General features: G+C 44.0%; 1 protein-coding gene across 2 annotated transcripts in view; it reads left to right on the forward strand.

Annotated features, from left to right (window-relative positions):
• The first annotated feature begins 1,460 nt into the window (after window positions 1-1,460).
• The window catches only part of LOC119330858 (WD repeat-containing protein 7-like), a 24,543-nt gene continuing 15,025 nt past the window's right edge, over window positions 1,461-10,978 (forward strand). The window contains exons 1-6 of one of the 2 annotated variants that reach the window (XM_037603990.1): window positions 1,461-4,260; window positions 4,335-4,438; window positions 4,868-4,937; window positions 7,002-7,805; window positions 8,375-8,577; window positions 8,950-9,073. In XM_037603990.1, coding sequence (XP_037459887.1) covers window positions 1,564-4,260; window positions 4,335-4,438; window positions 4,868-4,937; window positions 7,002-7,805; window positions 8,375-8,577; window positions 8,950-9,073 — 4,002 coding nt within the window. In that variant the 5' untranslated portion in view covers window positions 1,461-1,563. Of the gene's footprint in view, window positions 4,261-4,334; window positions 4,439-4,867; window positions 4,938-7,001; window positions 7,806-7,881; window positions 8,124-8,374; window positions 8,578-8,949; window positions 9,074-10,978 lie in introns of those variants that run through there. The other variant, XM_037603991.1, reaches the window with a different exon arrangement.

A 10,978-nucleotide genomic window follows, 5' to 3' on the forward strand; every position in this document is an offset into this window, starting at 1 on the left:
CCCTTGCACCATTGCATCTATTTACTAGTCAAGGCATCGAGTCTATTGATTTTCTCTAATTTTCTATTTTTATGATAGTGTACTTAATACCTTAAATTGACAATTTTTGTTACAAAACCTAATCGAGAGGGCCAAGTGCTCATGTGATTTAACGAACAACCAATGGCCTAGTCTATAAGAAAAATAAAGCTTAAAACCTAATGATAAGATTGATCAGAGGACAATCATACATTGCTTAAACCCCATCAAGGATCATCCAACCCCTGACTCGAAACTAGATTCCACCACCAAACACAACCAACTGACGAGGCCCAACAAGATCTAGAGCAGGTGTGAACGAAGCTCTTAAAAAACTCCTCCTATTGGGGCAAATCTTGCACCCATAGTAACTCACACAACAACTCCATTGAATACCATGTGAGGGGACCCGTCCATGCTAAAAGTCGCCACCACCATACTGGATCGACTTAACCATGATCTAGCGCAAGGGCGAACTCATCGACAATGCCTTCAAGGAGGAGAAAGACGTCCACACACATCATCTTCACTAGACATCCGAGACCATGCCGCCGCCACCAGCGCTAGCAACACGAGGTTCGCCATGCCTTTAGGTAAGCGTGAGAAAGACGTCCACACACACCATCTTCACTAGACATCCGAGACCATGCCGCCGCCACCAGCGCTAGCAACACGAGGTTCGCCATGCCTTTAGGTAAGCGTGCACCGATGTTGCCCGCGAGGCCTAGCTCCGGTGCGAATGGGCCGCCGATGAACCATTGAGCTATATGAGTAGCCACCCTCAGATCTTGAAGGCCAATGTATTGACTATCTATGTATGTACTCAACTAGTGTATGGAAATTCCTCTTCTCGACACTTTTCCCGGTCTAAAAATGTCTGCTATGCACATGAACTGTCATGTAAATTTTACAGTTATATATATGAACTACCAAGTTTCAAGTGTTTGATCTTGCCAAGTTTGTTAAAAATCAATGCCAAAGAGAAGCACAACATTTCATTATATGCAAATAAAAAATGAAATGGAAGATAATTCTCTTTGAGGCTTGGATACGACAAACCGAGTTTTTAAATACGCTCCACAACCTTCAATTTCTTTTAGAGTGCACTCCAACATTTTTTTTGAAGTTGGATACGACAAACTGAGTTCTTAAATACCGCAAACTGAATCAACCGAGAATTATATGTACATTAACTCTCTTTTTTTTGAAAAAAAGTTCTATTTTTTAAAAAAGTTGAAGAACATTTTTTGAATTGAGTTAAAGAACATCTTAATAAAACCACCAAAGAATTTCCCTACAAAATTTATCAAAGAAAACAAAATTTTGGAGACAAATCAAAGAAAACAGTTAGATATTTTTTTTTCAAAGAAAACAGTTTTTTTTTTGAGATACAAAGAAAACAATTGACAGTACTACAACGAGCGCCTGCCGTTCCCCCGAAAGAGAAGTCGCCGCACAGTAGCCTAGCCTAGTTTACCCGCCTGGGCTGGGATCATCCGCCGACCACCGCCGGGGCGACTCTCCTCCTCCCAGATCTCCCCGTCCATGAAGTGCCACTCGGTGGCCGCGCTCTGGTCGCCGTCGCCGCCTTCCCACCACATCACCGCCGTCGCGGCCACCCCCGCCGCGCTCTTCACCGGCGCCGCCGACGGCACCGTCCTCCACTGGCCTCTCCCTCCTTCACCGCCCTTCTGCGCACGCCCCTCCTCCCTCCTCTGCGCCCACGCCGCGGCCATCACTGCCCTCTGCCCCCTCCCCTCCCCCGCCTCCCTCCTCGTCTCCTGCACTGCCGGCGTCCTATCCCTCTTCTCCGCCTCCGCCCCCCTCCGCTGCCTCCGCCGCCGCTCGCTCCCGCCCTGGGCCGGCTCCCCTACCCTCTTCGCGCTCCTCCCCACCTCCTCCTCCTCCGCTTCGTCGAACCCCCGGGTCGCGATCCTCTGCCACCCCCACGACGACGGCCACGCCCACCGCCACGTGTCGGCACTTGTCGTCGTCGATGCCCGCACCCTCACGGTCCTTCACACCGCCTTCCACGGGGCCCTCTCCGTCTCGCTCCCGAGGGCGATCGCGCTCACGGTCTGCAGCGATGACAATGCCGTCAGTGTTGTGCTGGCTGACGCGCAGGGGCGGGCGCAGATGGTGCCTGTGGTGGAGGGCGCGGCCGTCGAGGGTGACTCGCCGAGGCGGCTCAGCGTGAGTTCCTTGTCCAGCTTTGCATCTGCAGAGGCGCCGGATGGTACGGTGGAGGCCGTGGCGTTATCGGACGACGGGAAGGTCGTTGCCTTGGTGCTGAAGACGAGCTGTTTGTTGAAATGCGTTGTCGAGGGTTCCGTGCTGGGTGAGGTGTCTCTGGCAAACACTTCGCTATGCAAGGAGGAGGAAACAGGGGTCAAGGGCTGCCTTTCTGGAGGGTTTTTTCTCCACGGAGAGGAGTGGGGAGGCCCTCACTCTGAGGATGGCACTGTGGTCAGGAGCTTGGTGTTGTGGAGCAGCAATGGTGGTGCCATGGTGTACAAGGTTGCTGTTGGCACTCCTCCATTGTTTGGGTGTGAGGCTGTATGTAAAGTTCCTGGTATTTCATCCGAGCTGGGAGAAATGCCAGTAGTTCAATATTGCCAGATGGTCAACTGTCTTATTAGGATGGAATCCCGTCCGTATAAGATTGGTGGTTCCTTGTTTTGGAAACCGTTCATCTCCATATGGTCTATGAATCAACTAGATTTGAGTATTGCAATGAACACAGAGAGCCCACCTTTGAGCAAAGTTCTTGGAGAAGGCAGTCTTCAGGGAGAAGAATTTAGGTCAGAGCTCTCTAATTCACTACCCAAGTCAGACAATGGAGTGGAAATAAATTCACAGATGTGCTCAGCATACATCAATGGATCGGGAAAGCATGGAAGGACCGTGTCTTCTTCGATGGTACTTTCCGAGGATTCTTATGCTCCATATGCCATAGTTTATGGTTTCCATAATGGTGACATAGAAGTTATCCGATTTCTCAATCTGTTGCCAGCCGCACAATTTGGTAGCAGAGGGGTTTACCCACATATTTCTGAAAGATTTTTCTTGGGGCACAAGGGAGCAATTCTTTGCTTGGCTGCACACCACATGCATGCCCACTCTGACTCTAGAAGCTTTCGACGAGCACTCATATCAGGGAGTTTGGATTGTACGATTCGTGTCTGGGATCTTGATGCCGGCACCCTCCTTTCTGTGATGCATCACCATGTTGCAGCGGTTAAGCAAATAATACTACCACCAGCTTCGACTCATCAGCCTTGGGATGATTGTTTTGTTTCTGTTGGAGAAGATGGCCTTGTAGCACTTGTTTCTCTTCAAACCATGCGTGTCGAGAGGATGTTTCCTGGGCATTCTTGTTACCCATCAATGGTTGCTTGGGATGGAGTAAAAGGGTACATTGCTTGTTTATGCCGTAGTCTGCACTCTTGTAATGACGTGGGCAGCATATTGTATATATGGGATATGAAAACAGGTGCTCGAGACCGAATTATTAGAGGGACAACATCTCAATCAGTATTTGAACACTTCTGTAGGGGCATTTCCAAAAATTCAGTTACTGGTGGCATCTTGGGAGGGACAACTTCAGCATCTTCCTTACTTGTTCCAATTTTAAAAGGCACCCAGTCTCCTGCAAATAGAAATGGGATGAACATCTCATCTATACCAACAAACCATCACAATGCTGCAGATTCCATAGCTTTGAGTGTCTCTGCTGCGCATGATGTGAAGGGGAAGACACCAGCTCCAGTTGATAGAGATAATTCTGCATATAGTTCAGGAAAATCTGGCTCTGCTCAGATAACAAACAAAAGAAGTAAGTACCCCATAAAGTGCTCATGTCCATATCCCGGCATTGCAAGTCTGAGATTTGACCTCACTGCAATTATGTCTGCACAAGGCATGTCAAACAGCAATAGTGATAGGCAGTTGAGAGATCATCTTTGTGGTGATGCTAACAAAGAAACTATGCCGCCTGGAGCTTTAAATAATACTTCTGGGATCCTAGAAATGGATAGCCCATCTAGAGAGTCATTGGAAGGGCAATTACTTCGATTTAGTCTCTGTTTTCTGCATTTGTGGGATGTTGATTGTGAGCTGGACAAATTACTTGTGGATGAGGTGCAAGTTTGCAAGCCAGAAGGTTGTCATATAGCTACAGGGGTGGTAGGGGACAGAGGCTCGTTTACGGTGATGTTCCCAGGGAAAGAAGCCACTCTTGAGGTGGGCTGTTAACTTCATTGTTGCTTTGCATTTAAGCACATTTGAAGTCTAAACATGATATTTTTCCGTTTCAGCTTTGGAAGTCCTCTGCTGAATTTTGTGCTATGAGGTCGCTGTCAATAGTTTCCCTTGCCCAACGCATGATCACATTATCTCGGTCTTGTACAAATGCTAGCAGGTACTGGGTCATCTGTTCATTTGCATTTCGTGCGGGTTCATATTCTGGATAGTGTGAGACTGGCATCTTTCATTTGGTTTGCTGGATCATTGCAGAAAAGAACTTTACAAAAAGAACATTTCAAAAATAAAATATGCGGAAATCTTGAACGGGTTTGGGTATGTTTTCAGCATCTCTGTACTGCACTAGTAATTCAACCAATGATTCTTAAGTTCTACCTGTGAGCACCAAATGTTTGGGAACTCTTTTGTAATTTGGTTAATCAGCATTTGTATTGTACCACTTCCTGGTTGCCGTATCAAGTATGATACAATTGCACTATTTAGTTACTTTTCACAGTTCTGATAAATATGGTTCTTTGTTACTTTCAAGATAGCATCAAATTCATGTCTTCCATTTTTCTCATCTACGCTGCGTGTCTTGCTGCAGTGCCTTGGCAGCTTTTTATACAAGACACTTTGCTGAGAAAGTCCCAGATATAAAGCCCCCATCCCTCCAGGTTCTACTACATTTATTGCACATTGTTTCTTTCAGTCTTATGAAATTCTTCTTTTATGAAAGCAATTTCTTTGATTATCTTTATTGCATGAAGAAAAACATAAGGAGGAGTTATATTTTTTTGTTGCAGTGGCTTGCAGGAAATTAATTGATAATAGGTGATATTTTACATATAGGTGAAGGCTTAATTAATATCTGTGATACTCCTAGCCTAGTTGGCTAGTTTGGTTGGGCCATGAGGTGTTACGCATCAAGATATTGCCCTCATCTCTTGTGTTCACCGTGGGTTATGCCAGTGTGACTTTGGAATGCAGGGCGCTAGGGTCCGTTAAATAGACACAAGACAACAAATAGATTGGCTCTTGATGTACAAAATATGTTTATGGTTAGGACCACTGCACACTTTTCCTGATCAGCCACTAAGATTGTATGTGACGTCCTGATCCGTCTGGTTAAGTTCCGTGTGTATATCCCTCTAGGAACAAGAGTAGGACAGGGTTAACCCTTTGAAGGCATGCAACAAAGACAAAATTTAGCTGTTAGTGCACATTTGGGCGTTGGTGCATCACAATTTGTTATCACATAAAAAATATTCTGGCATGTTCTCATACTTTCGAGTTTCAACTGGGTCACCAAAATAGATCCCCCCACCCCCGTGATGTTCATGCATAAATGTAAATGGTGCTGTGTTTTATTCTAGAGCCGTATTCACATACATAAGAGATACTTCAGGACCAAATAAATGTCCTTACATGCATTCCAGATAGTTTGCCTTTTCCGGATCTGTTACCTTAGTAGCAGATGCAACTGCCATGTTCTGTAGACCTGGTTATGGCGATATCCATTACCTGTTATAAAGCACATATATTTTTAGAGTTTGCATGTGTAAATTATAATCTCTAATTCTCTATAGTTTATAGTTTGCAATGCTGAATTTATTGTAGTATGATATGAATGCCAATTGAAACAAAACTTTTGGATGAATGCCAGCCCATGATTTGGATCAATTATTATATTTCTAAATGACTGCTTACAGTTGCATCTGTATTTCACATATTCCGGTTGCTACAATACAGGCGCATCAGTTTACAGACTAATTTGGAGCACTACATACATGTTCATGTTCTATAATTTCCATCCCTATAAGTTAAACCTTGTTTAGCCTTGCGGTGGAAATTTGCTGGGATAATAGCTTATCTTTGTAGTGCCATGATCTGTAAATTAGATTCTTTTGAACTCACCTTAGCATGCATCATTGTTGGGGAGACATGATGGATAGTGTTAATGAGAAATGGTGCATAATGGGAGGACTATACCCTACGGGTGTGGACATACCGAGTCGACCAAAGAGTGTCTAGGGAACCCTGGGGCCTGCACCCAATCATGCCAAACTAGTAACTCGGAGGAGATAACGATGAACACACTATTTCCAGGATCTTATTGTTGCAAGAGATATATTCCTTGTAACCATGCAAGATCGGATCGGATCGTATCGTCCTGAGGATAGTTACATTGCTACCGGAGAAGGCAGGCCTATATCGAAGTCTCGACGGCCCTCGCCGAAGATTATCTTGAGCCGCGAGGCTATATTCGCATGACCTAGTTTTCTCAGATCCAATCTACACTCTAGAATCTCTCATTCATCAATACACATCAGAGGGCTTGAGCCTGGTAAAGCACCATGTCTCCATTGTCTCTGACAAGATCTCTTAGGGCACCACCCCTCTCTCTACTGTTCTCCACAACTCCTTGGTAGATCATAAAATCGTCGACGAATGGGGTCAGCATATTTTGAAATTTCCCTTTGATTTGGAACTATTGATCACTTGGTTAGTATGCTAGCTTTGCTTCTATTCTGGCAAGGGCTTGAATGACCAACTGCTTTTGTTCTACCTATAAAGGGTAACCCTGTGACTTGTCAGAAATTCACTTAAGCATTTATTATAGGAAATAAAGCAATGTGTCTTGGTATTCTGTTGCACTTCTGCATACTTTTATTTTCTTCCTAATAAATACATGAAAGCACCACCATCTTTTTGTAACTTAGTGATATGTATTTTTCCAGCTTCTGGTGAGCTTTTGGCAACATCCTTCTGAACATGTGCGAATGGCTGCCCGCTCCTTATTTCACTGCTCAGCTCCTCGCTCTGTTCCACAACCCCTCCGTGTACAGAGAAATAAAATTCCTGACCACTTGTCTTTATCTGATCATATGGACAAGCTTATCCCAGAGATGCAGAGTGCCTCAGTATCTAGTTATGGACAGTTGAAGGCAGATGGCGAAAATCTTGATAGGGATGATGATGATACTTCTCAGATAAGCTCATGGTTGGAATCATTTGAAAATCAGGAGTGGCTATCTTGGATTGGAGGAACAAGCCAGGATGCAGTGGCATCAAATATCATTGTTGCAGCTGCTTTCGTTGTTTGGTACCCAAGCATTGTGAAAGTTAAGCTTGCAAAGTTGGTTGTCAATCAACTAATCAAGTTAGTTATGTCGATGAATGATCGTTACAGTTCAACTGCAGCTGAACTTCTAGCGGAGGGAATGGAAGGCACATGGAAAGCATGTTTGGGGACTGACATCACTCATTTCTTGAGTGACGTCCTTTTCCAAATTGAGTGTCTAAGTAGTGCACCTTCTAGCAATGTCATCTATAAAACTGCAGTTGCTGTTACAATGAGGGAGGCATTAGTTGGCACCCTTCTACCAAGCTTGGCTATGGCTGACATAATGGGATTTTTTGGTGTAATAGAAAGTCAAATTTGGGCTACTTCATCTGATTCACCTGTTCACGTAGTCTCACTCAAAACTCTCATCCGAGTACTTCGAGGCTCTCCAAAGGCCTTGGCTCCTTATCTTGACAAGGTATGCATTGTTTCCTCATTGTACACATTGTAATTTTTTTATACAGAGTTATTGTAATCACTAAAAATTGGTTAAGTTCCAAGTTGGAAGCTTCTGAAGGGGAGCCTTGGCGCAGTGGTAAAGCTGCTGCTTTGTGACCATGAGGTCACGGGTTCAAGTCCTGGAAACAGCCTCTTACAGAAATGTAGGGAAAGGCTGCGTACAATAGACCCAAAGTGGTCGGACCCTTCCCCAGACCCTGCGCAAGCGGGAGCTACATGCACTGGGGCTGCCCCCCTGCCAAGTTGGAAGCTTCTCAAAGTTGCAGCAAAATCGGTAGTATGTGCTTTCTACAAAAAGGGAAAATCTCCCATGTACATTCCTGTTTTTTGTGTTTGTTTGCAAAGTTCCAGTAGAAGACCATGGAAATGTTCCAATATTGTTTAGATGCTCTATTTTTATGTGATCCAGCTATTTATTTGAACTTTTCTTATCAAGTTGTCAGTACCACAGTGAGATGTCATGCCGAAACATTATATATGTATTAAAATGTCTTATGTCCAAAAGAAAAACATTTCTTTGTTGTGCAGGCAATCAGCTATATCCTACACACGATGGATCCAAGCAATTTAATAATGCGTAAAGCTTGCATTATCAGCTCAATGATGGCTCTAAGAGAAATTGCCCGTGTATTTCCAATGGTTGCTCTCAATGAATCAATGACAAGATTAGCTGTTGGTGATGCTATTGGAGAGATTCACAGTGCCACAATTCGTGTTTATGACATAGAAAGGTACAGTCTTCAAGTTGCAGAAAGTTGTTATCATAGAGCTGTTAAATTATGCATCACCAATGGCATAGGCTGACTTCACAAAGTTCATTGTATAGTGTATACTTATGGAATCTACCAGTTGATACTTTTCTTGAGATTAGAATATTTTGAAGTTATTTTGAAATGTATTTTGTTTCTTTAGGCCCAAATAATAAGGTAAAATTTCTGCGCAACTTGTTTTAAATGAAACGTATGATATTAATTGTTTGTAGCACTATTGGTGATTTGTGATCATACAGAACTGTGAGTTCTCACCAAAAATTAATTTCAACTCAGAGACGCCATGCTAATTCGTACTTTCATTATCTCCATTTTTCCTTTTTTTGTTTGCAGTGTCACAAAAATAAGGATTCTCGATGCATGTGGACCACCAGGTCTTCCAAGCTTTCTCAAAGGACCATCGGATACAACAACAACCATACTGATAACAGCTTTGAGTTTCTCACCAGATGGAGAGGTTTGATATTGCTATTTTCATAACAGAGTCAGAATGATTTTAATAAAATACGCATATGATATATGAATATATTACACTCGTAGCTTGTGCTGGCCTAAGATTATATATTGCATTCTTTCTCCAGTCCATTGGTTCTATGCAAATCATATCACTCATGTCCAAACTGAGTAGTAAGTATTTACTAGATTTTATTGAACCTGACATTACATGTTGCCATTTTTGGTGTGTTTGATACTACCTCCAGGCAAAAATAATCAAATAGATGTTGATAAGCATTTCTTCTGAAATTAGCTACATGAAATCTCACGTGCATATTTGGTATTGAATTGTTTTGCTTTTCATATCATCATCGTATTCCTCTCATCTTATTAACGTACTGTATTAGATAAGAACCGGATATCAAATTTGTGTTTCAGAGACCATGCAAAACATAAACAACATAGAGCACGAGTAAAATGCTGTTCATATTCCCCATGGAGCTGTAGAAGCTCTAGTCTTGGTTTTATTATGACACATTTAATATAATTTATCAACCTATGTATTTCCTTTTTGCTATGTATATATCATTGTTATAATAGGAGTAAGCCTTTGATTTAACTTTATTATGGATACATCATTATAATATCATGTTCACTCTGGCACTACAAAGAGACACGCGGCATTAGTTTACGTACAAGCTGATCCTATTACACCAAATGATCACTAGTTTAAATAGAATGAAATTATCCTATCTTGCACTCCCTCCGTTCCAAAATACTTGTCGTGGTTTTAGTTCAAAATTGGAACATTTTGTACTAAAACCTCAACAAGTATTTTGGAACGGAGGGAGTAGTAACTATCCTAGATGGCTTATTATCGACCGTAGAAAACATTTATGATATGTTGAACCGGTAGGGGCTGTAGAGGGGACTGACAGGAGGTGTGCTGCTGGAACTGCTGCTGTGTGCAGCGGCTAAGTCAGAGGAGAGAAGTGTGCTGCAGCTGCCTGAAGCTGAGGTTGCTGTTGGTTGCTGTCCTGCTGCTGAGGAAGGAGAAGTGGGGCAGTGTTGTGCTGCTGATTGAAAGGGAACTGGAGACTGCTGATTCTGCAGAGGACTGTGTGCGGCTGTGCTTGCTGCTATTGTTGGCTGTGTAGGCTGTATCCGAAGATGAGTGAGCCAACAGGCCTTGCTGAGGCTTTCGAGAAGCTAGCTAAGATCCTTGAGGAGTCAAAATCTGGGGCCATCGTTCCTCGACAGGAAGTGGCTCAGAAGATCGAACTGTCGCCCATGAACATGAAGTTAGAGGGGGCTACCAATTATCTGAGCTGGTCCCGAAGGGCGTTGCTGGCTGTGGAACAGAAGGAGCTTGATGGGCACTTGTTGGGTGCTGTTGCTGAACCAGGAGACAAGACTACTGTGGAGGGAAAGAGATGGAAGGTCATAAACTCTGTGCTCATTGGCTGGTTGTTGAACTTGGTGGTGCCCCCCATTGGACGCTCTGTGGAGGGGCTATCCACATCCGCTGCGATATGGACGACTCTGTCCACCTTGTACTCAGGTAAGGGCAATGTCATGCTCATTGCTCAGATTGAGGGGAAGATCAGTCGGCTGCATCAAGGTGATGACATGTCAGTGATGACATATGTGGCAGAGCTGCAGGCTTTGTGGGCAGAGCAGGATAACTGCGACCCTCTGGAACTCTATGATGCGGCTTGCATCGAGTCAGGGCGCAAGTGGATTGCACGCAGGCGTGTGCTGAAACTGTTGGAGGGGCTTAGAGGTTGCTTTCATGGCAGGAGGGCATCCCTGTTGCACCAACCTCTCCTGCCCTCTATTGAGGAGACTATTGCTGCAATGTCTCAAGAGGAGGTGCGGCTATCTCTTGAGCATGCAGACATGAAGGTTGTGCCGGCTTCGACATTTG

Source organism: Triticum dicoccoides, chromosome 7A, assembly GCF_002162155.2.
Source record: "Triticum dicoccoides isolate Atlit2015 ecotype Zavitan chromosome 7A, WEW_v2.0, whole genome shotgun sequence".
NCBI classification, from domain to species: domain Eukaryota; kingdom Viridiplantae; phylum Streptophyta; class Magnoliopsida; order Poales; family Poaceae; genus Triticum; species Triticum dicoccoides.